The sequence below is a fragment of the Cervus canadensis genome, chromosome 18 (genome assembly GCF_019320065.1).
Source record: "Cervus canadensis isolate Bull #8, Minnesota chromosome 18, ASM1932006v1, whole genome shotgun sequence".
Taxonomy (NCBI): Eukaryota; Metazoa; Chordata; class Mammalia; order Artiodactyla; family Cervidae; genus Cervus; species Cervus canadensis.
The window spans coordinates 37,427,788-37,454,387 of NC_057403.1; the positions used below are offsets into that span (position 1 = coordinate 37,427,788).

The 26,600-nt window shown below is 51.4% G+C and overlaps 1 protein-coding gene and 1 long non-coding RNA gene across 8 annotated transcripts; one reads left to right on the forward strand and one right to left on the reverse strand.

Moving 5' to 3' along the window:
* The first annotated feature begins 5,474 nt into the window (after nucleotides 1-5,474).
* On the forward strand, nucleotides 5,475-25,938 carry ZDHHC1 (zinc finger DHHC-type containing 1). 6 transcript variants are annotated; one of them, XM_043436528.1, is made up of 13 exons: nucleotides 5,475-5,763; nucleotides 12,343-12,551; nucleotides 12,777-12,822; nucleotides 14,223-14,465; nucleotides 18,852-19,027; nucleotides 20,699-20,800; nucleotides 21,193-21,317; nucleotides 21,411-21,569; nucleotides 21,837-21,949; nucleotides 24,743-24,825; nucleotides 25,058-25,151; nucleotides 25,289-25,367; nucleotides 25,478-25,938. In XM_043436528.1, exons 3-13 carry the CDS (start codon nucleotides 12,814-12,816, stop codon nucleotides 25,741-25,743), a joined length of 1,449 nt encoding a protein of 482 aa, XP_043292463.1. In that variant the 5' UTR covers nucleotides 5,475-5,763; nucleotides 12,343-12,551; nucleotides 12,777-12,813; the 3' UTR covers nucleotides 25,744-25,938. The 6 variants fall into 6 exon arrangements, with proteins under 6 accessions (XP_043292463.1, XP_043292464.1, XP_043292465.1 ...); XM_043436529.1 differs by having other exon boundaries at nucleotides 12,343-12,480; XM_043436530.1 differs by lacking the exon at nucleotides 12,343-12,551 and having other exon boundaries at nucleotides 25,002-25,151.
* On the reverse strand, nucleotides 10,361-24,082 carry LOC122420928. 2 transcript variants are annotated; one of them, XR_006263413.1, is made up of 4 exons: nucleotides 23,959-24,082; nucleotides 16,596-16,682; nucleotides 16,218-16,309; nucleotides 10,361-10,431 (listed from the first exon to the last, which is right to left on the reverse strand). It is a non-coding gene; the product is annotated as an uncharacterized LOC122420928 (long non-coding RNA). The 2 variants fall into 2 exon arrangements; XR_006263414.1 differs by lacking the exon at nucleotides 10,361-10,431 and adding an exon at nucleotides 10,580-10,708.
* Nucleotides 25,939-26,600: the final 662 nt, after the last annotated feature.

Genomic DNA, 26,600 nt, shown 5'->3' on the forward strand with positions numbered 1-26,600 from the left:
GTTTTATTTATTTTTCCTCCCCGTTAGGTTGCCCTCTGAGATTTGAAACTTCCCCCAGACCCGCCAGTGAGAGGGTTTCCTGGTGTTTGGAAACTTTCTCTGTTACGACTCCCTTCCCTGTATGGGTCTCCATCCCTAGCTCTTTTGTCTCTCTTTTTATCTTTTATATTTTGTCCTACCTCCTTTCGAAGATGATGGGCTGCTTTTCTGGGCGCCTGATGTCTTCTGCTAGTGGTCAGAAGTTGTTTTGTGAAGTTTGCTCAGCGTTCAAATGTTCTTTTGATGAATTTGTAGGGGAGAAAGTGGTCTCCCCGTCCTATTCCTCCGCCATCTTGGCTCCTCCCCCTATTGAATGCATTTGTGTTCCAGGCTCCATGCTCAGGGAATGCCATGGTGAGCTAGATAACTACTCCCGCCCTTGTGGTCTCTGCCTGTGTTTGGAGGACAGCCCCAAATCAGATCACTACACAATCAAGGAGCCGCGACACACAGGGGGAACTAGAAAGCAGAGTCTCATGGCCTCTTCTATTCTGACGGTTGGAGAAAGCTTTCTAGGAGGAGGTGATGTTCCAGGTAGCAAGAACATCACATGCAAAGACCCCTAATATAAGAGGGATTCTGGTCCTTTGAGGAGAGGGGAGCCAGGAGGCTGCAGAGGTCAGAGGGAGCCAAGGGGTAAGGGAGGTCTTGGAGGCCGTGGTGAATGAGGAGGTTTTTATCCTAACTTCATGGTATACGGAGATGCTGCTTCCTGTGAAGCAGGGAGAGTCACTGAGAGTGGTAGCAAGAAGTAAAATAATCAGTTCGCCTTCCTTTCTTCCTTTCTTTTTCTTCCTTCCTTCTTTTCATTTATTTATTTTATTTTTGGCTGTGCTGGGTCTTCATTGCTATGTGTGGGCTTTCTCTAGTTGCAGCAAGCAGGGGCTACTCTATTTGCAGTGCGTGGGTGTCTCATTGCCGTGACTTCTCTGTTTGCAGAGTATGGGCTCTAGCGTGCAGGCTCAATAGTTGTGGTACACAGGCTTTGTTGCTCCACAGCATGTGGGATCTTTCCAGACCAGGTATCGAACCCGTGTCTTCTTAACCACTAGATCACCAGGGCAGGGCCTCTTCCCTCTTTCTTTTCTTTCTTTTTTTTTTTACAGCCCCAAGCTATCAGGAGAATGGACTGATGGGGAAGGGAGCCCACAGTGGAGGTAGAAAGAGCAACAGTCACAAGGCCTCTATGTTTGCCAGGGCAAGAGGTGCTTGTAGCCACGGGGACAAGCCAAGTAAATGGGCTGACTCATCCAAGGCCCATTGGAAAGGGTACTGTGATTCAGACAAAATGGATCCAGAGAACAAGATCTATGGCTAACCACATCCCACCAGTGAATCTGATAATTAAAATTTAACTCCATTAGTTAATGAAACGGAGAGCATCATTTCCTGATAGAAAGACAAGTCGGGTCTAGATTATATGTACAGTGTCCATTACCAGTGGAACATTCTATATGCTTCATATGCAGGACCACATTTTCAGGCCTCATCATGGCCCTATCCAGTAAGGAGCTATTGTTACTGCTACTTCACATAGGAGCAAACTGGATTTAGAGAAGTTGGGGAATTTACTGAGCTAGCGACTGGCAAAGCTGGGATTGAAACAGGTAACCATTGATATGCCCTGGGACAAGAAACAAGTCCCAGGAAGCCTGGGGATACATTGACTCTAATTAAGGATGGGCTGTGGGTCTAGCCCAGGTTGGGGTGAACTGCCCCGGGGTCTCTTCTGGCAATTCTAGGAGTCAGGTAAGTGAGCTTGGAACCTTCTCACACACATGTGTACAAGTTCTTTAAACCACAGTTAGGTCTTTTTGTCTCTATAGCCTGGGCTGTTCACCATGGGCAGACCTGTCTTGCTAGTCAGGGACAGCCACTCTGGACAAGAACAAGTCCTGCCCTAGGGGATGACTTCTGTCCCAGAAAAATGTGCCTCATGTTTTCATAGAAACTGGCCAGAGTAGGGCAGGAGGAGCTGAGACCAACTACACTTTGAGTAAAGGGAATGCTGTGGGAAAGGGCCGGGGGGTGGGAGTGAATGCCTTGGGTGGCAGGAGATGCACTGATCAGGGGACAGGGATGAGGAGGTGGATAGGAGCTAGCTGAGCTGGGCTTTGGAAGCCAAGCTTTGGCATTTCAGTTGATCCTAAGGGCAAAGAAAGCCCTGGAGGTAACTTAAACAGAAGACTGATGAGGTGGTGTTAGCAAAGTGTGGCCTTCCTCGGTAGGTGATGCCCTGGGCAGTGTCAGGTTCTGGACTGGTGACCACACCACGATGACAGAATCAGGACACCATCAAACTGCCTGTGCTATTAAAACTCAGATTTGGCCAGAGGAAGTCTTCTTTTCAGAGAGCTTGGCCTGGAGTCACTCAGCTATCTGGGCTGTCATTTTTGTTTCAAATGAAACAGCTTTGGGACTTCCCTGGTGGTCCAGTGGCTACGACTCCGTGCTTCCAATACAGGGGGTGTGAGTTTGATCCCTGGTTAAGGGAACTAGATCCCACATGCCGCAACCAAGTTTCCATGCTACAACTAAAGATCCCGCGTGCCGCAATGAAGATTGAAGATCCTGCATAACACAACTAAGACCTGGTGCCACCAAATAAATAAATATTTTAAAAAAATGAAACAGCTTTCATTGGTTAAAGATACATGTACTTAATCCTATTTGAAACCCACTGTATTAGTTTCCTGTTGCTGATACCACAAAGTGCCACTAATTCAGTGGCTTTGTTGTTGTTCAGTCGCTAAGCTGTGTCTAACTCTTTGCGACCCCACGGACTGTAGCAACCAGGCACCTCTGTCCATGGGATTTTCCGGGCAAGAATGCTGGAGTGGTTTGCCATTTCCTTCTCCAAGGGATCTTCCCAACCCAGGGACTGAACCTTCATCTCCTGCATTGGGGGCAGATTGCTTACCCATGGGCCAGCAGGGAAGCCAATTCAGTGGCTTAAAACAACACAGGTGTATTACCTTCCAGTTCTGGAGGTAAGAAGTTTGAAATGGGTATCGCTGGGCTAAAGTTAAGGTGTCAGCTGATTGGTTCCTTCTGGAGGTTCTAGGGGAAAATGTTTCCTTGCCTTTTCTAGATTCAAGAGGACACCTGCATTTGTTGGCTCATGGCTTCTTTCTCTGTCTTCAAAACCAGAAGTATAGTGTTTTCAAATCTCTCTGACTTCTGCTTTCATCATCACGTCTCCTCCCACTCTGACCATCCCATTTGTGATTACACTGAGCTCACCTGGGTAATCCAGGATACTCTCTTCCATCTCAAGACCCTTTCATATCTGCAAAGTACACTTTGCCTTGAGAGGCAGCGTATTCATAGATTTCAGAAATTAGGATATGTGCATCTTTGGGAGGCCATTATTCAGGCTACTACCCACTTTAGCAAATGATCAGAAAGAATGGAAAGCCTGGCAGCTAAGAGGAGAAGGGACTGGAAGCAGGCAGGCTGATGTTAGGGAGACAGACAGAAGGCTGCTGCAGAGACAGCACAGAGGAAGCTGGTGCTGTGGGCTAGAGTGGAGTGGGAAGAATGGACAGAGGACGTATTTCGGAGGGAGGAACTGGCTGGTTGTGGGGACTGTCTGGATTAGATGCGCAAGGACTAGGAGGAGACTGGGTGGGTAGTGGTGCCCTTTGGAGGGCCTAAAGGGAGAAGGAGGTTTGTGGCAAGGACAAAAAGGGCATATAGGGATGTGCTGCATTTAGATACTCATGGGACAGCTAGGGGGGACTTCCCACGTGGCACTAGTGGTAAAGAACCTGCCTGCCAATGCAGGTAGACATAAGACACCTGGGTTCGATCCCTGGGTTGGGAAGACTCCCCTGGAGAAGGGCATGGCAACCCACTCCAGTATTCTTGCCTGGAGAATCCCATGGACAGAGGAGCCTGGTGGGCTATGGTCCATAGGGTCACAAAGAGTCAGACATGACTGAAGTGAATTAACGTGCATGCATGCACAGGACATCTAGGAGCAGTGCCTTGGAGGCAGATGGACCCAGGGTTTGGTGGCTTGACTCTCCGGTCCCTCCCTTCCCTGTGGGTATATAATGGCTCACCCTCCACCTTGATTTTTGGGGCACCATCTCTCTTCAGCCCTAAGTTCTACAATTCCAGATTAGAGTTGAGTTGTCTTGTACTTTTGAGGCCAGGGTAGCATTGATATTTAGTCCATATAGTTTATCAGTCCTGGAAACAAGCATTTATATGGTAGACAGATAAAGACACATGTATAGGACCCAGAATCAGCACATGACCAAGCAGGAGTTGCTATGTTGCTTTTATTGCATGCTTGTGACTGATAATTTTAAGGATAGGGGTGTTTTCTGTCCAGCCCATGATGAGCAGGTAGCCAGCCAGCTGCTCACTTTCCTACGGCCTAGAAATATGGACAGGGCAGCTGGTGAAAGACAGAGCCTCTTCCTATCTTTTGAGAAAGCCTGAGCTCATGAGAGGGTCCATTCTGAGTGTCCCCAAGTGGAGGGGAGAGGGCACACTCAGGGAAACCAAGTTCAGCAGGGAGGGAAGAGAGTCTGCAGCCCCTGGAATAGAGAAGGCAGGTGCCTGTTCCCCAGCAACCCCAGGGCAGCAGGCATGATCCCATGAAGCCCAAATCTCAAAGTCCTGTGGGTTGGGTCAATGACTGTGGCCTTAGTACTAGAGAGGACACATGACCAGAGTGCTTCTCACAGTGTTTGCTGCTGCAGGAGATTCTGAATCCTTGGAATAAACTGGGTAAAGAGGCACCTAGTAGAGATCAACACCAAATTTCCCTCCAGCCTGGAATATCGGAAATCCCAGTAGGATTTATGCTTGACTTAAAGGAAATAAAGAAAAGAGAACTTATTCTTCTGGCCACATGGTGCCAAAAGTGAGACCATGAGTCTGTGGGACCTTAGTTCCCTGAGCAGGGACTTTAGCCGACCAGGGATTGAACCCAGGCTCTCAACAATGAGCGCACAAAGTTCTAACCACTGGACCCAGGGAAGTCCCAGAAAGGAGATATTTTGAGCTCTTACACTTCACATATTATATTACGGACCACCTTCATATTTATTTGCTTTTAGATATGTATTCCTCTTAGCCTGTTATCTCCCTGAAGGGCAGGGATATCGTGGGCATTCCCCAGGGTACGTCCAATGCCCAGCACATACTCTCATTAAAGTGTGCAAGCCGGCTGAGCGTCTCTCTAAGAGTGATGGGCTCAGGGGAGAAACTGGAGCGGAACGCTTACAGGACAAGTTAGGATTTCGAGAAGACAAGCTGTGGATTTGGGGTAGAGAAAAGTGTGTTTTTGAGGAAGAATGTTGAAAAGGAATGGAGAGTGGGGCGCCAGGGGGTCCGGGTGAGCCCCGCCCAAGCCCGGGTGCCAGCGCGACGTGACGCAGCGCGGTTTGGCCGCTGTGGGGCGCCGTAGCCCACGCCGTTGCCAGGGGAACGGGCCCAGCGCCGGACGAGGCCCAGCCAGCGTCTGCCTGGCCGGGTGATACAGCCAGCCCGCTCGAGTCGGAGCCGGAGGACTTGCGGGCCTAACCTCCGCCTCGCGTCCCGGGATGGGGCTCCGATCCGGGGCGCACCGCCGCCCGGTCCCAGGGACCGTCTCTACCGCGAGAGTCTGAAGCGCGGCCGCTCTGGGGTGGGTGGACGGCCGGGCGCTGGCGCTGAGCCGCTGAGTGACCTTGGCAGGGCCGATCTGGCTCTGCAGACGACGCGCAGGTGAGGAGCCCCCTGTGCAGTTCTCACCTCGAAGCTGAGCCACGGGGGGCAGAGCTGCCGCCGCCCGGCCGAGCTTTTCGCCTGGAGCCCGCGCGCGGCCTGGGCTGCAGGTCCTGGGCAGGGCGCCCGGCTTCCTTCTAGCATTCATCAGGTTCGCAGATCTGCATTGAGCGTCTGCTATGTGCCAGGCTCTTTGCCAGGCGCGGGGCCACCAAGGGCCCCACAGAGGACGCCGCAGTTCTCCAGAACCGGCTGTGTTAAGAAGGGGTCGGGCGGGGGTTGCGGGGAGCAGGCGCCAGATACACGACTAAAGTGGTTTCAGGTCAGGTTAAATGGTCTAGTGCTGAAATGGAGGGAGGTCAGGGAGAATCCCCTCACTCATGTGACTTTTAAGCCAAGCTCTAAGGTTGAGAGTCAGCATTGTGATCAGGATAAGGGTGTTCTGGAAGAGGCAAAAGGAAATGCAAAGATCTGGAGGCAGCAGGTACAGAGGAACGGAAAGGGTGAGGGGCACTTTGAAGTATGTGGTGGAGCTTTCAACTTTATCCCAGCAGGAGGAGTAAACCACTGAGGAGTGTTTTTAAGTTTTGAAAATCTCACCTCACTCTGGCTGCTGTGGGCAATGTGGTTGTGACAGGGACATACCAGAAGTCAGTTGAGGGTCATCTTAATTCTGCCAGCGTAGCTGTGCCTCCTAGAACTTATTTAGTCTCTCTGAGCCTCAGTGTCCTCCTCTGTGAAAGGGGCACATTGCTCTGCATGTTGTTTATGAGAGAGAAAGTGAGGGGCTAGCCCCATCTCAGACCGATGACTAGAGAGGCCTATGAGAACAGTTTGAAATCATAGGACCTACTTCAGAGAGTTGTAAGGGATAATAAGCAGATTCCATCAGAACACTTAAAGCGGTAGCACAGAGTAAGTGCCTTCTAAATGGCTAGTAATGGTTATTGTTGTTGTTGAGACACTGTATGGGAGCAATGATTGGAGCTTGGAATAGAGTGATGGCAGCAGAAATGGTAAGAAGTGGCTTAACTTCCCTTCTTGAAGGAGAGTTGGATTTAGAGATGAGTAAGGGGTGGTCCCTGTTTTTGGAAAACTGGTGACTCACAGCGGGAGACGGGTTTATAAACAGATAATCACCATGAGATTCAATAAAAGCAACATTGGTACTTAATTAGTCAGGTTTTGCTTTGTTTTTCTTACTTTGTTCTGTCACAACTTTGTTCTAAATGACTGTTTCTTGGTGGGTGTTCCTCAAGGCTTGCTTCCACAATCATGGGATTTGATTTCCTGGTTAAAACCAACAACCCTTGCCTCTGCTCACTGGCCTTATTTCAGCTCCGTGTTGCTCCCTTCTTCTTGTCCTCTTTTCTTGGTTTAACTTGAAGCCCAAACAGTTTGCAGTGATTGCTTCAGGAGGAAAATGGCACAGGAAATGTTTGCAGACCACGTCAACTCAGAAATGACTGAGGTTTCAAGCTTTTCTTGCCCTAGCATCAGACTTCTGCATGTTGTTGATGTGAGGAGCCCAGCCACATCTGAGACCAATGACTGGAGAGGTCTGTGAGAAAGGCCTGAAGCTCCAATTTATTTTCTGGGAGTTTCTGTGATGTGTGTCTCTTATTCACATAAGCACTTCCCAGAATTTTAAAGCCAGAGACTTCTCTGGCACCTTTGGGGAATTCTGATAAACAAAGTACTTGCCCTTTGAAAGTTTTTTTTATAAATGACATTTTTTGCTATAAAACAGTGTGCCCCATGCAGAATTTTCTTTTCAGCCCCTCCTTTAGGTGGTGAAATTGGGCATTGGTCAGATCTCAGTGAAAATGGGTTTATTTTTTTATTTTTTTTATTTAAAAAAATTTTTTTATTAGTTGGAGGCTAATTACTTCACAACATTTCAGTGGGTTTTGTCATACATTGATATGAATCAGCCGAAAATGGGTTTAGAAGTAGATCCTGGGGGACAAAAAAACAAAATGGAAAACTTGTTTCAAAATATCCACAGAAAAGCACACATACGCAACCATAAATCCTCTAGCAAAAGAAAAGATTGTTGGGAGTGAAACCTTCCTGTGGCGTGCACCTTCCCTTTGGGTTCTGGAGTCATGGGAAGCTTAGCTGACCTTCAGCCGAGAACTGGAGCAAGGTCTTGCCCCACTGCTCTTCTATGGTGCCGCCTGGTTGTCTGATTCCAGCTTGGACAAAACCGCCAACAGCTCATAGGGAGCTCTTCAGCTGAACAACTCAAAACTGCCTTTGAGAATGAGAAGGCATTGAACTACAACTGAGTGCTCTTTTGTTGCATGGTTGTTAGGCAGGATTTCCTTGTTTGTCTGGTGTGATACTAAGCTCTAGATCACACGCGCACATTTGGTCCACATGGAAGCCCACTGGGGCCAGGAGGGTAGGAGATGACACCCTTCAATTATTTATTTGACTTTTTGTTTCAAAAGTAGTACATACACATGGTGGAAAAAAAAAATCCGAACAGCACTAAGGAGTACATAGTAAAAACAGATCTCTCTCATTCCTAGCCGCTAGATCTCCTTCTCACAGGCTACCTGTGTGTTTGCTTTCTTGCATTTCTTTCCAGAGAGAATCTGTGCATATAGGAACATAGATATCTATCCATCCACCTTGGCTTTCACTTACTGGTACACTTTACAACCACCCCACATCTTGCTTTTCTACTTAGTTCAGTTCAGTCGCTCAGTCGTGTCCAACTCTTTGCGACCCCATGGACCGCAGCACGCCAGGCCTCCCTGTCCATCGCCAACTCCCGGAGTTTACCCAAACTCATGTCCATTGAGTTGGTGATGCCATCCAACCATCTCACCCTCTGTTGTCCCCTTCTCCTCCTGCCTTCAATCTTTCCCAGCATCAGGGTCTTTTCAAATGAGTCAGCTTTTCACATCAGGTGGCCAAAGTATTGGAGTTTCAGCTTCTACTTAACTGTGTATCAAAAGTCATTTCATCCCTTATTTTTGATGTTATGTAGCATTCCATTGTGTGGATGCGCCATATATTTTTTTTATATTGTTCTTTTGGTCCTTATTACCAACATGACTGCAATGAATCTCTGTGCACTTTTTAAGCATCTGTATAAGATAAATACCTAGAAATGGAATGTCTGGACCCAAGGGTATAAGTGTTCTCAAGTTTGGTGCATGTGTGTGTGTGTGCGTGTATGCTAAGTCTCTTCAGTCGTGTCTGACTCTTTGCAACCCCATGGACTGTAGCCCGCGAGGCTCCTCTGTCCATGGGGATTCTCCAGGCAAGAACACTGGAGTGGGTTGCCATGCCCTCCTCCAGGGGATCTTCCCAACTCAGGGATTGATCCCAAATCTCTTATGTCTCCTACATTAGCAGGCGGGTTCTTTACCCCTAGTGACACCTGTGAAGCCCCCTCAAATTTGATAGACATTACCAAATTGCTTTCCACTAACCTTTTTGAAAAATAAAGGAGTGATCCAAAGTGATGGCTTTGTGAAATTCGCCTGCCAGTTTCCTCAATCTGTGGCATTATGCAAGGACCAGAAGCAGGCTCTGTCTCCAGCCCTAACCCATTTCCCTTGCTCCAACATGTTTCTCCCTGTTGGTATGTCAGTTCTCCAGGACCTCCAAGACTCCAAATTAGCCCTGTCACCTCTCTTCTGATCCCGTCACTCTACCTTTCCAGTTCTGTGGCCTCCGCCAACAACCCTCTTTAGTAATGAAGTAGATTCTTTCCTGAAATTCTCAGACATCTTGCAAAAATGCAGGGATTCCTACACTCTCCAGGGCTAGTACTTTTCAACTCAGTCTGGTTCTTTTGACAGCACTATTCATGAATCTCAGAACAACATTCCTAAATATTTTTTTTTTTGGTGGGAGCAGAGGTGGGCAAGAAAGAAGTGAACTAGTCAGGTAACTGTTCTCCAGTTCATAATGAGAACTTGAAATGGTAAGATTTTCCTCACTTAAATTAGGCATATGAGTTAAAGTAGCCTAACATTATTTTGCAAATGCTATTTTAGGCGTAAAAGTGAAGGTTAACATAGATTATTGTCATCCCAGCAATGGCCTTCACCTTTTTGGGACAGGGAGAGACCTGCATAGCCCTTTCAGCCTACCTCAGAAGCCAGCTGAGCCCCAGTTACCAGGCCAGTGACTACCTTTGGTTGTTAACATTCCATGGGGCGGGCCTCTTTGTTCTTGCCTTCTTTCTGTCTCCACCAACTTAACTCTGTGGTTTGTTCTATGGCAGCTGAAGGTACTTGAGAATCTTTTATCAAGGTCCACATACCTGTCAGCCCACCAAAGATGCAGTGGGTCATCGGGCAGGCAGTGGGGAACTTGTGGGCTTCACCCCCACTTCCCGCCCATCTCCTCCCAAAGCACTGGGCTGCTGGGCGATTGCCCTCCCTGGGCCAGTCTGCTCTGGTGTCACTTCCCCCAAGTCCATTCTCTTCTTGCTCATGCCCTCCTTCCCACTGTGAATAGAAAGCTTTCTATAACACCCATCACCTTTATGTCAATTCCCCTGTTTAAATTTTCTGTGACTCCCCATGGCTCTTTCAGTAGTACCTAAGCTTACTCACCTGGCCTCCTATCATCACCTTCTTACGGAACTGAAGTTGGATCTGCTTGCCTAACACACAGCAAAACCAATCTGCTGACACCAGGCTGTGGTGAAGGAAAGTACAGCATTTATTGCAGGGAGTGAGAGCCAAGCGAGGGAGTGGGAGATATGCCTCAGGTCCACTGCACCGTGGTCTTTGAGTTAGGTTTTTTTTGTTTTTGTTTTTTTTTAAGGGAAAGAACAAAGAGGCTGGGATTAATCATCATCTTATGACATTTTTGTGACATGTCTTAATCGTAGTTTCCGGAATATTCTAGTCTCTGGTTTATGATTTTCTATCCAGGTGGTCCATGGCACAGGGATCTGTTAGTTCATCTTGCACTGGAGAGAAAACCAGAGTTTCTGTGTTGATGGTGACATCTATAGTAGCCATTTTAGTACATGTTTTCAGTAATTTTAGTCATATGACTCTGTTTAGTTTTCAGTTAGCACAAGATTGAAGTTACAGGAGACTCAAAAGGGAACAAAGTTTTAGATAGATTAATCACAATTTCAGTAAGGGAACTTGGTTTTAGGGGGACTTGGTTTCAACCTAGGATCTGACCCTGCAACTTCCCAGGGCTCATCTCTCTCTCTCTATGTGAATTTTGCTCTCTGACCCCAAACCCATCCACTCTGTGTCCTGTCATACTAGGCTGCCAAAATACCCATTCACCCACTTCCCTGATATCTGTCTGAGCCTGTCTGGGCCCGCAGAAAGCAATCCTCTGAGGGCAGGAACCTGGTCTCATAGGTGTTTACATCTTTAGCGCACAAGGGGGCTGGGCCAAGATATGAGCGCACAAGCTGGCCATGTCTGGGAGCAGGACGACACGTCTTTTAGTCTGATCTCCTAGGGAAGTGCTAAGAGGGGAAGGACAGCCAGAAAAGTCCCTGGGTCTGATGAGAGTGCTTAGTCCCATCCATGTTTAAAGCCCTATCTCCTGTTCTCTCCTACCTCAGAGCCCTTTTAATAAATTTTTTTGGGGGGTCAAAATAATTTGTGGCCACCAACTCCATAAGGGAAAATGTCATCAGTTAAGAGTGGGTTGGCTCAGACTTTCAATGCAGGTGGCATGTCCCCCGGGCAGCTCAGTCTGCTCCAGAGTGCTGCCACTTCTGCAGGGGACTTAGACCCAACAGCACCACCCCCCATCCACGGGCTCATACAAGTGGTACTCTCTGGGCCAAGGGTATTGGGGTTTGGAATCAGAGCAGTCTCTAAGGCTGTTGGTGGTAGGCCCCTGGCCTCAAATGGTGACTTCTCCTGCCTCAGGCATCAGGGACACAGGAGCACTGGGGAGTGCCTGTGGCCACTGCCAGTCCATTCCAGCAGTGGGGACATGTCAGCCAGCCATGTGCCTCTGTTTCTTTCTTTATAAACTACCTCAAGGTGTAGGGCTATTCAGGAGTGAGGATGGCAAGGAGAAAGTCAGGATTTAGGAACCCCAATTGATGGGTTCCCTTCAAAGAAGTTGCCCTGTTGGGTCACCAGAGAACCTGTGTTGGAGCCACAAAGATTTGTCTTCCTGAGCAGAACTGCCCAGCTCAACTGTACTTACTCACTGGGTTTGACCTGATGACCTTTGTTTCCAAAAATCAAGAACAAAGATTTGCTACCTCTGGGGACATTCCAAATAAAGTGACCCCAGCTTCTTGATCACGTTTGTCATCTTTGATCAAATCTGAGAAGTTTAGAATGACAACCCAGTGGCTCAGCTCTTATGACAATGTGTTCCTTGGGACTACTGACTTAAGAAAGCAACTTCAATCAACCCCGTCACTTTGGGCACAAACCTCATAAAACCTCATAGGATATCAGATGTAGTAGCCTCCTCAGTCTGGAGAGATGAGGATACCCCAGAGGGCTATTTAGGGTAATCATAATGTCTACCCTTTAGGAAGCATTTATGTGTCAATGCATGTTGCTGATCTGTATATAGCCCTAGGTGGGCATCTCTACCCCTGTTTTTCAGATGAAGAAACTCAAGCCCTTCAGCTAGTAAGCAAAGAACCAGGAGTTGAACCTAGATCTGCTTCCTCCAAAGCTGGGGTTCTTTTCCCACCTTTCATTGCTTTTTACTGAAGACAAAGCAAATGACCAAAGGATTCCAGCAATTGAGTCCCTGGGAGAAAACTAGGGTCACTCCATTTAGCTTTGGATGAGGCTACTCAGAATCTCCAGGTTTGGTTTGCGGGAGACCCTGGGCCTTGGGTGGTATGAAGGGCAGAATGGCTGAGTGTGAACGTTTGGCAGTTAGGGTAATAGCCATGGGGCGGGGGGAGATGGGGTAGGGGTGTGGGTGCCTGGTGACTATACAGATTGAAGGCAGGGCAGAACAGGGCAGGACGCTTTGAGTGGGTCAGGATTTCACATCATTTACTGTGCCCATATTTCCTTTTATTTCAGATGCTTTCAAGTCAGCAAACATTACTGAGCACCTTCTATGTACAAGGTATGTTCTGCATGTTTGGGGGAGGGGATGTGGGGGAACAGAGGTGGATGAATCACAGTACCATTGCTGCCCTTAGGGGAAGCTGGCATAACAGGGGGGCAGACATAGAGATGGCAAAGTGTACCAAATGGCCAAGTGACTTGCCCAATAAAAACTGAGTGCGAAGATCCCCTGACTCACTTGGAACATCAAGAAAAGCTTCCTGGATGAGGTGGTGCTCGCAGTGGACTCTGAAGATCAAGTCACATTTTGTTGGGTTGAGAAGTGAGGAAGGTGTTATAGGCAGATGTGTTGGTGGGGGAAAGGGTCCTGCCATACCCTTTGTCTTAGTCAGACTCCCTGGCCAAAAGGCATGGGCTCCTGAAAGGAGAGTCCAGCTGCCAGGGATTTTGATCTTCCCACCAAGAGCTCCGAGCTGGCTTGTCTGCCCAAGTGGGGCACTGCCTGCCCGGCTCTGGTTTCACCTCAGGTTCGGAAGACACTGGGGGCTGGGCTCTCTCTCCTGTAATACTCGGCCCACCTGTCTGCTCCGCACATAGCCTTTGACAACCAGGCCAGCTCTTGGGCGGAGGGATGGTGGGATGGGGGTGGAAGAGTGCTGCCATCTGGTGGTTTGGCTCTGGGCAGTGCTTGTCTTTCCCTGAGCTCCCTCAAGTGAGTCAGAAGGCATCAGCTCACCTTTTGGTTCTCATTGCACTAGGCCCAGGTTTACTTAGAGACACATGGTCATTTCCACTGCTGGAGGGAACCAGTGAGGAGTCCTCCCCTCCCTCTTGTGTGCTGTCTTCTCTTCAGCCAAGAACCCCGGGCAGCTTATCTGATGCACAGGGGAGATGGTTCAGGGTCCCCCAGTCCTTAAAGAACATGTATATGTTTGCTAGGACCAGAGGCCAGATCCCCTCTCCTGAGTACTTCCACTCCCTATTTCCCTTAGCAGAGCATACCGGGGCCCTCTCTGACACTTGCATTTGGGCCTCGGGACAGAGGTGACTAATCCTAACAGAATCAGCATGTGTTCTCATCACTCTGGCTCCAGCCTGATATTGTTACCAGATGAGAACATGTCTTATTGGGTTTAATTCTGATGGCTGTGGTAACAGAGCACTTTGAGTAACAGGCAGTCACACTGTGTCCTAAATAAACCCTGGACCCTCCTACCTTGTCCTGGCTAGGGCTGGGGCCAGAGCTCGCTCTGGGGCTTTGAGGCCAGCACTCTGCTGCCCTTCTCCCGTATCAGGCTCCTCATGCTAGGGTCCTGGATTCCCCTGCAGAGTAACTGGGAGAGAGCTTCACATTCCAACCTGCCCCTCCTGCTGAAACCTGACTGCAGGCATAGGGCTTTGGGCTCCAGCCTGGGCCTCCTCAGGCTAATGCTGTCTCTACTCTTTCTCCCTCTGGAGATGAACATCTGCAACAAGCCCTCTAACAAGACGGCCCCTGAGAAGAATGTGTGGACCGCACCTGCACAGGCCAGCGGACCCTCCCCGGAGCTGCAGGGCCAGCGGTCCCGCCGGAATGGGTGGAGCTGGCCCCCGCACCCACTCCAGATTGTGGCCTGGCTGCTGTACCTCTTCTTTGCTGTGATTGGCTTTGGGGTCCTAGTTCCCCTCCTGCCTCACCACTGGGTGCCTGCTGGCTATGCTGTATCCTTGGGAATGTATGGGGCTGGTACATGGGAGAGTGCAGACAGTGGATGGAGGGACATGGGCAAGGCCTGAAGCTGGGTTCCAGAGCCTCAGACAATGCAAATAGGTCCTGTCTCTGCCTCGGGCTTCAGCTGCCTACCTGCTGGCCTCCAACACCCATCTGACCTCTCTGCCTGACTGGATGAGGGAAAAGACCTAATGAACCTTGGCGCGTTGAAAGCCCCACACAGATGGGAACCTCATCAACTGAGGTACCACAAGAGCAGTTATAGATGAGAACCTTAAAGCTCTTTTTAAGCTAATTGTGTCCAGAGCTCAACAAAGGATGAAAGAGATGTTCCATTTATGAAATAATTTTTCACTTTTTGGAAAGAATCATGGTAGCCTCCTTTACATATTAAGTTCCTGGTATATTTAAAATATGGTTTTATTTACAGAGATGATTATGCCATACCCAGGACTGTTTAGGAGCTTATTGATTTTATAAATCAGACTCTTTTAGGGTAAGGAAGGTTGAACTGACAAGAGGAGGGATAAAGATGCCCTGGAAACTCCTGGGAACTGTGACAAACATGCACTTGCCTGGGCTTGATGATGTGACTGTCCCTGCCCTGGCCATAACCCCCAGGAACAGAGGATTAAGGTGCAGCATGTGGCTATGTGCCCCAGTCCAGAGGGTGCCCATGAGAATGTGCCCTGGTATGTATGCTTCGTGGAGACAATTCCTTGGGCCTCTGCGAGAAGGTAGTCTAGGGTGAGCTAAAGGAATTAACAGGGATGAATTTGAAAGTTTCAGGCGTAGACTCAGCACCCTTCAACTCAGCCCTTGCAGGGCTGCACAGGGCTGAACAGCTTCTGCCAACTGCACATCTGAGCCTCCTCTTCTATCTGACAGGAAGGATCCTGCCTGCTTCCCAGGCAGGGGACAGGGAGCACACCGGATGTGTGTGTGAGCACCAGAATGTATGAGCCATGAATGTGAGCATGCTCTCTTGGGAAACCATAGAGCCCTTGGCTGGTAGGTGACAAGGGCAGGTGAGTGGAGAAAGACTCTAGAGAAGGTTGTTGGTCTCAGATGCCAGCAGTGTCACAGGGGGACTTTCTGGACAACTCTGAAAACTAGACTTTCTCTGAGGTAACCCACAGGGCTTATTCAATACTACTAAGTAGAATGCTTCATGGGACATTCCTCCCATGAGCTGGAATGGGTGCGCCACTCACTCAAGACTACCTGGGTTTCTGCCATCAAGGTACCTGATTAATAACCACATGGTTTGGAGTGAGTAGAATTAGAGCAAATAATAATAAACACAAGTAACTAGAATTTATTGAGCACCTATATGTGCCAGGCACTGTGCCAACCCTGTATATGGATGATCTCATTCAATCCTCATAATAATCTGTAAGGAAGGTGTTCCCCTGACTTTAATGGAAAAAAAAAAAAAAGAAAGAAACTGGGGCTTAGAGAGATTAAATGACTTCCTGAGGTCACATAGCTGGTATCCAGTGAGGCCAGGAGGACTGCCCAGGCAGCCTGGCTCAGAGGCAAGTGGGATGGTTTGAGGGTTTTGTCTTCTCCATATTTACTGCTTTGGGCAATGCTGGAGGCTCCAGAACCACCTGGTTTGGCACTCCCATTTCTTGGCCTGAATGGTTCTGTGTCCTCCCATCAAAGCTACCTTCCTTCTGAAGTCTCCCTTAGGGCCCCTGAAGAATGAAGTAGGGTCATTGTGTGTACCAAGCACTCACCTTGTGCCTAGAAGTGGCCTGGCCCCTAGGGTTGCAAGAATGAGAACACAGGGCCCCAGTTCTCGGTGCTCAGCTTCCAACTGGAGGAAAGCCTAGTAGTGTGGAGATCATCACGTGGTAAGTAAGAGGGTAGGGCTCATACAGCAGACTGTGGGTGCAGGAGGAGGGCCATTTAGCCCAACATCACCGAGGGCCCAGATGCGCTCCTATTGCTCTCAGCTCCCCACCTTCCTTCCTCCTGGCCTCGATAGGTATTCTTGGCTCCACCCTTTCCCTTCATCATCTGTATCCAGTCAGTCATCAGGTCCTGTTGATTTTGCCTCCTAAAAGGTATTGTATTTGCCCTCTTTTCTCCCCACTGCCAGCTGCCTCTCTTACCTGGATGACCATTTCATCTCCAAACAGGTCTCCCTGCACATGCTATCACTCCAGCCAGTCTGTCTCTATCTCTGCAGCCAAAGTGCCCTTTCAAAAAACAAAAGTGATAAAGTTACTCCCCAGCTAATACCCTCTAATGGCTTCTTCCTGCCATAAGATTCAAGATCCTCAAGGCTCTCCACATTCTTGACTCTGCCCATTTCCCTAGCATCTTCTTATTTTATTTCCTCTGTTGTTCTCTGCTGTGACAACACTGGTCTCTGTGGAAGCCCTTAGCCCCTCTCTTCACCCCAATACCCAGCTAAGTCAGAAGTCAAGAACCAGCAGTCCATGGGCCAGTTGGGCCTATAGATTTTTTTAAATTGAGTGATAATGAACACACTAAATAGACATATCTGAAGGGCTTCTTCAGCAGGTACATTTTAAAAATTACTTATTTCCTTGTCAGCATTTTAAAATTTTAAAAATTAAAAAAATGAGATGCCTCATATATCCAGACACAAATCCAGATTTCTGGTTTTGAAAAGCCAGAATTTGGTGACATAGGCTCTCTTTCTGGCATGGTACCAATGAGTTGAGCTGGAAACACACATCAACCACCCCGTTATTTGGGGCTCTGCTTGCTCCCAGCACCCAGCCAGGCCCCCCTTTCCTCTTTATATTTCTTACTGGTTCCTGTGCCACTCCAAGTATCAGCTGACATAATACTTCCTCAGGGAAGCTTTCCATATCCCTTTTGACCAGATGAGGTCACCCAGTTACAAACTTACATAGTCCCATGAACTTTCTTTATCACAATCAACCTACTCTTCGATTAACATCTGTGTTTCCTGCAAGACTGTGGGCTCCTTGGGGATAGGGACCAGGTCTGTTTGTTCCTGCCATGTGCCTCAGTGCCCGATGTAGAGAAAGACCTCAGTAAATAGTTGAATGAATGAACCAGGGGGTGGGGGGTGGGAGAAGTGTTGAAGCAGGCAGGAAACTAAATGTTTGCCCACCTCAGTGTGTCTGAAAAGAGGCTGGAATGGTGAGGAGTAGTGGTTGGTAATACCAAGAGGTTTGAGAGGAGCCAGAATGAAAGGGGCCATGAGTATTGAACCTGAAGAGTAAACTTTAGCTTGAGAGCCATTGAAAGCCACTGCAGGAGTTTAAGCAGTCAAGGCCTTAAGTTTAAGCTTTTTAGAGCTCACTTCAGGGCCAAGTGAAGAGTACACTCAAGGGGACCCAGACAGGAGGAGCAGAGTTCAGAGACTATGGAATAGCCCAAGCAAGAGGTGAAGGCCTGATCCAGAGCCAGGGCTGTAGGGATAGAGAGGTTGTGGTGGGCCACAGGATTATCTCTGTCAGCTCTGGTACAGCATGTTAGGGCGGAGCCTGGCTCCTGCAGACGTGTAAGAAAATTTGGCTGCTGGGAGGAGGAAGAAAAAAGGAGGTTGGATAGCTTATGGATGGAGGATAAATGATAGAGAGATATCTGACTGGCTAGCAAAAGGATGGATGGATGGATGAATAGATGGAGGGTGGATAGCTGACTGGGTGGAATCTATTTGTAAAGTTTTACACATTCACTTTGCAGTAAGTTGTCAGCATACTTGTGCCCAGGCTTTGGTCCAGTTGCTGAGCAGATAGATCCTGGAAGATCTGTGTTTCAGGAATTGGCCTTGTGCCCACTGGCCAGCCCTTACACATGTCAGGCCATCCCAGACATTCAGCCCCAGGATTCCGAGGACCTGAACTCTAGACTAGGGAGGCAGTGGGTCTATGAGACTCTGTCTGCAAGTGATTCTCCAGCTGGCCTGGCTTCTGGGAGGGGATGTTTGCATCCTTCTCAGAAGCAAGATAAATGAGCTTAGAACTTATATTGTGGGTCCTTCAATCTTAGAGAACTATCTCTTTCAGTCTTATTTCACCATTCAGAATCTGAAAACAGGTCAGATTCTGAGGTAAGACCAGCCAGGGTCTGCACCAGGTTTGGGGCAGTGAGGCCAGGGCCCTGTGGTTGGTCTCCTCAACAGCAGAAGTGCTGGTTTGTGAGCTCCATTACCAGATAGCCCCATCAGTTCGTCCATCTAGGGCATGGGTATGCTAGAGATGTCTGATAAGGAGGCTCTTGGGGGCCTGGAGATAGGAGGTAGCACAGGCAGAGTCTCTGCACCGGGGAATTGCATACAGGTAGAGAACAGTTCTTTGGCCACAGGAAGCAGGGGTGGGCTCTCAGCCAGCAGTGTGGAGTGAGTCTTTAACCTGCTGGGCCAGTGCATGGGCGCCATCTTTGCTGGCCACCTCGTGGTGCACCTGACTGCTGTTTCCATCGATCCAGCAGATGCCAATGTGCGGGACAAGAGCTATGCAGGGCCTCTGCCCATCTTCAACCGCAGCCAACATGCACACGTCATTGAAGACCTACACTGCAACTTGTGCGACGTGGATGTGTGAGTGCATGTGGACTGGGTGTGTGTGGCTGATGAGTGCTCCCGGGGAACTGCCAGTGGGAGCTCAAGGCAGACAGGGGCATGCCCAGGCTTTGCAGTCATCCTGAAGCCTCAGAACCCTTGTATTTCACACAGTCAAGAATCTTGGTGGAGTGACAGAGAACTGGGTGAAGGAGAAGGTGAGGAGAAGGTGCCTGGAAGCAGAAGATGAGGAATAGCATTTCCATCAGTTAAAGTAGGAAACATTTGGCACTGCTACAAACATTGCTAATGACTAACTCTGCCAGTAACCACCCCCGTCTCTCACTAGCATCCTCAGGTATGGGCAGGGACCGGAACTAACAGAAGCTAACACCCAAGTACTTATCATGTGCTAAGTGCTTATGAACTACCACCCCGCAGGGTGGGTAACATCTTTCTCACTTCACAGAAGAGGAAGAATCCAGTGCTCCGAAAGGCTGAGGTTGGTCATATGGCTCTTGGGCAGCAGAGCCAGATTCACAACCCAGCCTGCCTGGAGCTGGAGCCAATATACTGTTATCCTTGTTTATGTACAACTCTGAGGCCCAGAGAAGCCAAATGACTTACTCCAGGTCACATTGAGGGGTTAGAATGTACAGAGCCCAAACCCTTTGGCTGGTCCAGGCTGCCTCCCTAGGCCCTTCCCTGGAGCATCCCAGTCTCTCAGCCTTAAGAAGGGGATCTGGGATTGGGTATGGTTCAAGGCTAGCTCCGCCCCCCTCCCAAGAAACTTTTTTTTTCCAAGAAACTTTTAATATTAAGATCCAGGCAGTTTATTGAAGGGGTTCTGTCCACAGGACAGAGAAAGAGCCAGTGGTGTTAAGATGCTGAGGACTTTGGCATCAGACAATCCTTTCCTTCACTAGACACCAGTCAGTGTCCTGTTCCTCAGTGGATGCTCTGGCAGTTGCTCCCTGTTCCAGGGCTCCATTCTGTTCTGCGAAAGGGGATTGAAACTTATCCTTCCACTCTCCTTTGGGCTTTCCTGGTTCCTCCCTGGGGCAGGGAGATTCACTTGCATCCCTAACTTGGCCTCCCCTCATCTTATCCCCTGTGGTGAACTGCTTGCTGCTCACCCAGATGTCTGCCTGCCCTGCTCCCTTTGGCTCCTTTGGCTTAAACCAGATAGACTGGAGTTTTCTGGAAGAATGCCAGAAAAATTCCCACAGTCTGGCAGAGAAGCAGAGACTCAAAAAAAAAAATGGCGATGTCAGGAAGAGCAATGCAAGTCCTGGGTCCAGCAGCCTTGATTTCTTCTGCTACATGGCCCCATACCTGCATTGTGTCCTGACTGGGCAAAAGGGGTCCTTGCTTGGAAAGGAACCTCCATTTGCATTTCACACCACCATCACCCATATGCATAGTTCCAGAGGGGGACAGTATAACGCTGTCTACTCTTCTCACCCCTGGGTACACCTCCCTTCCCTCCCGCGCCTCCCCACCTCTTCAGAGGCGCTGCCTGCTCTAGGTGTCCCGCCCCACCGTGCTCGACACCAGAGGGCGCGCGCGCTCCCTATAGACGCGCTCTGCTCTCCGCTTAGGCGCGGGTGAGTGACCCGCTCCAGGCACAGAACCGGCAACCCCCAGGCCAGGATGGTCAACAAAGGGTGGGGTAAGCCCGCGATCGCTCTGTGCCCCCTCCCACCGCAGGAGTGCGCGTTCCAAGCACTGCAGCGCCTGCAACAAATGCGTGTGCGGCTTTGACCACCACTGCAAGTGGCTCAACAACTGTGTGGGCGAGAGGAACTACCGGTGAGAGCCAGATCCGGGCCACAGGGTTGCCTGGGGATGCGTGTTGAAGTGTGTGAACCAGGGCCCTTGACCCTTCACACGGGGCCTGTCGAGGATGGGAGGTACTTGGGGGACCTGTGCGCTGGTCTGAGGGTGAGGCTCTCCATGGTTTCCTCCTGACAGGGCTGAGGGTAGGTTTGGAATCTTTCTCCTCCTAGCCCAGGGAAAGGTGGGGAGCCTATTGGGGGTGGCTGCCTGTCTTCACCTTTGCCCGAAGCCTTCGGCTTCCTGAGGAGTTAGGGCTGTGGGGTTAGAGGCCCAGCTCCCCCTCCCAACCTCTGGCCCTTCTGAGCTCTGGGCCCTTGCCCAGCTGGAGCACCTGGGTGCTGACAGCTGCCGGTGGCTGGGCCCAGGCTCTTTCTACACAGTGTGGCATCCGCCTTACTGGGCGTCCTGCTCCTCGTGCTGGTGGCCACTTATGTCTTTGTGGAGTTCTTTGTCAACCCCATGCGGCTGCGTACCAACCGCCACTTTGAAGGTCAGTCTGGGTTCCAGGCCCACTCCCACCCCCTAGCCTGCTCTGGTCACTGGTCACAGCCCTGGCTGAGCACAGTCTGCTCGTGCCTTGCAGTCCTGAAGAATCACACAGATGTGTGGTTCGTGTTCCTGCCTGCCGCCCCTGTGGAGACGCAGGCTCCTGCCATCCTGGCTCTGGCTGCCCTACTCATCCTTCTGGGCCTGCTCTCCACAGCCCTGCTCGGCCACCTTCTCTGCTTCCACATTTATCTCAGTAAGTGCCACCCCGCCTCACATACACACCCACACCTGCCTTGCAGGGGATGGGGTCCCTAGGCTGGAGGAAGTTACCCAGTTTGGGCTATGGAGCCCTGAAACTATGCCCCTTCCTGGTGCTGGCTCTCTAATGGTGACGCGTCTCACTCTGTGGTTTAGTGTATATGGACACAATGGGTTTTAGCCTGTGGCTGGGTACCCTCCCTCACCTTCTTAACCCCAGGGTTCCTCTTCCATTACACTGAGCCCTATCTTCACCCCTCAGTGTGGCACAAGCTCACCACCTATGAGTACATTGTGCAGCATCGTCCACCACAGGAGGCAAAGGGGGCCCACAGGGAGCTCGAGTCATGTCCCCTGAAGATGCGGCCCATTCAGGTATAGAAGTGTCCCAGAATGCTGAGGGAGTGGGAAAAGGGGGGTGGGAGGGGCGGTGGGCTACACAGCAAGTAGTCAATGACAAGACAGGGCAGAGGGAAGCAGGCCTGGAATAGCAGCTGGGGGAGGGGGTGCTGGAGGCAGCAGGGGTGAGGGCAAGTATGTACCAAGTATGTGCCTGCTTGTTCAAGTGTGGGCACAGACAGAGGGAGCCCTGAATTTCCCTGACCCCAGGGGAAAGGCTCCAAGCATGCGCTGGAGGGTACAGAAAGTGGGAGCCTGGAAGTGGGCAGGGTGGGGTTGAAGGAGGAGAGGGATGGACCAAGGACTGGGTCACCAGGATGGAGCCATTAGTTCTCTCCACCTGTGACCCTGAGCCTTTATACCCATTACCCCATTTAAATCTTGAAACAGCCCATGAGGCAGATCATGCTACTATCCCGATGTTGCAGATGAACAAATTGAGGCCAAGAAAGATTAAAAAAGCTGGGTCTAGGAAGAGTTAAGGTCTCCACACTCTGAAGCAGGAATCCTCCAGCCCAGGCTCGGGGCCTGGCCAGCCCAGCTGCTGATCAGCCTATCCCCATTCCCACGCCCCTTGGCTTCCTGAGGTCAACAGCTGGGGGTGGGGTGGTCCTGTCCTTGGAGCCCCTAGGGACTGGGAAGGCAGGGGGCCCAGGCAGGCCTTGTTGGGAAGGCTGAGTTCTGGATCCAAAGTCCTCATGGCAACTGTACACAAACACAGCCTGGTGGGTGGACTGAGGAAGGGTTTAGGACCCCACCTCTCCTCTTCCCATTGCCACGGGGTGGGAAGGCCTGGGGGAGTGATGGCTGTTAGTGGAGAAACCTCCCCCAACTCCTCCCACACTGCGGTGTACCTGCCCTAGTGCTGGGCCCTGAACCCGTGTAAGCACAGTGGCAGCCATCCTGGGAGTGGGCATCACCCCACTTCACAGAGGAGACAAGCTCAGAGAGGTAGGCAGGAGACTTCAAGCTTCACAACCGTGCCCATTTGGGCTGGTCTTGGGATCCCCAAACTCAAAGGCTCAGGGCCTTGGCTCTGCAGTTACTGCCTGCTTAGGCTTTGAGGCTAGATGTGCCAGCAGCCAGGGCACTTAATATCATCTGAAAATGACCTGAGGGAGACCTTCGCAGAGGGAGCAGGGGTGTGCTTGTCCCACTGAACAGAGGAGAGCTGAGGTGGAGAGGTGCCATGTATGATACCATTCAGGAATGGGCATGTTTTGAAGGTCTCAGGGAGGATTGTAGGGACAGCTGTGAGGAGGGGAGTTTGAATGGGGACACCCTGGTGTGGCACCTTCAAACCTCCCCAACTGGCTAGGGCCTGGCTCCTGTCCCATTATGACCCATCAGGCTTCTGAGATGATCCTCTACAACTGCTGCCCTCAGTCCTCCCCTTCTGGAACCCAGGAGCACCAGGGTAGGCTTTGCCTCCTCTCTCCTGGGCCCTGGAGGGGTGCTAAGTCCACACTGGTGAAGAGGGGAAGGATTACCTTGATGTCCCAGTCCTTGCGACTGGGCTTTGACCCCTTCCCCTTTCCCAAGGCTCCTCTTCTCAGGCTGGCACCCCCACACTCCACTCCAAAGGGCCAGCCTGAGCAGATGTTGCACACAGGGCTTGCCTGGGGCTTCCTTCTCCGCATCTGTGTAGCCAACCCATGACTGGCTGGGCTCGTCCCCCAGACCTGCTAGGGCTGTCCTGCAGGCAGCCTCCCCACCCCCACCCTGAGCTGGAATGCGGGAGGGGCCTCACTCTGAAGCCGTTGCCCCCAAACATAGGCTTGTTTTAGAGACGGCGTTGCTGTTATAGTGTCTTCTCTGCATTAGTCAGGACGCCTGGGTCTCCATGGAAACAACTGTCGAGCCAGCGACAGCTGTCCGGTTCCCTGCCCCCAGCCCGATGGGGGCGGGGCCTCGTACTGGCTCCGCCCCACATCCCTCACTAGGTTCCCATCTCTGGCCGTTTTTTCTGGCTTTTGTTTCCTCACCTGCAGTCCTCTTGGGCGCGGGAGGGGCGCATGCTGCGTGCTAGGGTGCAAGCCCAGGCCACTCCTGCTACCTCCTGGCCTCACTTTCAGGCGTTGGATCTGCTGCTCCAACGGTCAGGGCGAGGATCAGCAACTAAACAAGACAGAGAACTCACCTATAAGCCTGGTCCCAGGTGGGATCATGGCGCTGTTTTTTCCACCACTTTACCTTTACCAACAGAAGTTGGGGAGACCACTCATCCCCCCACTTCCCTCCAGCAGCTGAGATTGTGTCTGGTACGCTGAGGACTCAGCTCTCAGGGAGCCATAGATCTCTGCATGTAGCCTTGCAGCCGCGGGTGCATATGTGAGTGTGTGAAGTGCCAGGTCTCCCAACCAGGGAAAAAAGTTGGTTCAGAGATTGAAGAGCTAGAAGGAGCCCGGAGCAGGAGGAGGCCTCTCTGAGTCCTTCTTTGCCCCGCCCCCACTTGGCCAGAGCAGCTCTAGACCAGGTACATTGGACCTATGAGGCTGGAGGCTTCCCGGAGGAGGTGGAATTTGACTGAAGTGAGGAAAACAATGGGGATGGGATAAGGTACAAACACAGGTGTTTTAAGCCTCATTCTGCATTGGGGTTTTCCCAGCATAACTGGGAAGCCTAGAGAACAGCCCTAGACCTCTTCGCCCACACCTCCCAGAGAGAACAGTAAGGGGGTGTGTGTCCTACACAGAGTGGGCCTAAGGACCCAGGAGGCCCTGGACCCATATCTGGCCTCCCAGCCTCCCTCACCTCCACCTTCCCCAGGAGATGGAGCTCTACATGCGGACCTTCAGCCATGTGCGCCCAGAGCCCTCTGGCCAGGCCAGGCCTGCCGAAGTGAATGCCAAGTGAGTGCAACTTGGGCAAAGGCCACCTCACATCTCCCACTGGCGTGGCAATGAGGTGGGAGAAAGGAGTTAGGCCAAAGCCAAGGTATGGGTCTTTGTCCAGCCCAATGTGGCCTTGGACAGATCAATACCTCCTTCCAGTTAGGAAGGGAGGCTTATTTTAGAACCTCCAACAGGGTGGTATTTGAAGGAACAACAGCATCCAGCACTTACCCTCGCACTTCCCCTTCAGTCCCTCCCGATTCCTTGCCACCCGCGGCCAAGTGGAGCCTCCACCGCCCTCCTCCCCAGAGACTCTCGCTCTGCCCCCTCGGATACGACCCCAGGTAGGGGGGGCTGTGCTGGGCTCCTGCCCAGGTGGAAGGGGATGGGAAAGAAGCCTCTACCCCTTTCCACTCCTCCGCGTCTTTTGGCGAGGTGACGTCTGGGGAAGGGTTATTCAGGCTTCCCCCTGTCTCTGCAGAAAAAGAGGAAGCGGCGCATGTATAAGGTACCGACCTCTGGGACCTTGGACCGAGAGCCCCAGTTGCCCAGGCTGCCGGGTGAGCGCCCCTTTCTGACGGGAATCTGCTCGGGGAGCTCCAAGGGAGGGAAAGGTAGGGCCCTTAGTGAGTGGCAGCTCCTAGTCTTACGTTCTTTTCCAACCCCATAGGGCCCCGGACCCCCGGCCGCCGCTCCAGCTCGTCGTCGGATTCCGCGGACGCCAGCCCTGCAGGAGCCTATCACTCGGCGTCTGCCGAGTCCCTGGACGAGATCCCAGTGGCTCAGACGCGCCTAGGCAGCGCCGCTCTGGCCGCCCGGGTGGGTAGGCCCCGAGAGCCCGGGCTGGCGCTGCAGGCACGTGCGCCCGCTGTTTTCGTGAGCCCGAGCAGCGGCGAGCCCCGCGTGCGGGGCGGCCCCGAGGCTGATCTGGCTTAGCTGGGCGGAGAAGCAGGGATGGCGGAGGAGCGGCGGGACCGACTCTCTATGCAAAACCCTCACCCCCGCCGCACCGAGTGCACTTTAGGGGCCCCTAAGGGCCGGCGGGATCGGCCCCACTCCCCACTCCACTACTCAGCAATACCCGCCCAACCAGCTGTGATGCTCCAATAAACTTTTTTATGCTTTTGCGGACTTGGTGCACACTTTCTTAATGACAGGGGTCACGGGCCCTCCTGGAGCCGCATCATTGCCTGTTGGCCTAGGAGCAGAGGGTGAGGTGGGTCCCCCACATTGGGTGGCCATCCAGATTGTCATATGGAGAAACTCAAGTACCAGGCTCCTGGTTGGGAAAGGCCCTAGAAGCTCCCTAGTGGAGGTTGTTTTTCTTGAAGATAGGGTTTGCACTTGGAGAGAAGAGGAAAGCAGCCTTTGTGTTAGGAAGGCAGCAGCGGAAGCAGAGATGCCGAGGCTAATACCGGGGTGGGGTCGGAATGAATGAGGACGCGGACCCAGGAGGTCCAGGAGCTTTTCCCCGGCCGCAAGACCGACGTCAGTGTAGATCCCGCAGCACTCAGGATTCGTTCACTGTCCCCTCCCGCCCCCAGTGACCCAGAGTTGTGACCTGGGATGCTACACGTTCATTGGAGAGTTGTGGTCTTGAGCCAGCTCTAGACCCCATGTCACTAAGGGAAGGGACCTCCTCACTCCTCTGCACGTCTCCCCCGCCCCGGCCCGGCCCGTCCCCCTCCTGCCCCCGCCCAGCCCCCCACCAAAGGCCTTTTTGGTTGCTGCTCTGGAAAGCTGGATCTCCCCTGAAGGTGGGGACCAGCTCTGAACTTCGGGCGGAGGCCAGG

What these genes read in the sequence shown, in the direction of transcription:
- ZDHHC1 (XM_043436528.1), top strand. An exon ending in AACTTGTGCGACGTGGATGT is followed by an intron (nt 19,028 to 20,698) that starts GTGAGTGCATGT and finishes CTCCCACCGCAG; the next exon opens with GAGTGCGCGTTCCAAGCACT. An exon ending in TACCAACCGCCACTTTGAAG is followed by an intron (nt 21,318 to 21,410) that starts GTCAGTCTGGGT and finishes CGTGCCTTGCAG; the next exon opens with TCCTGAAGAATCACACAGAT.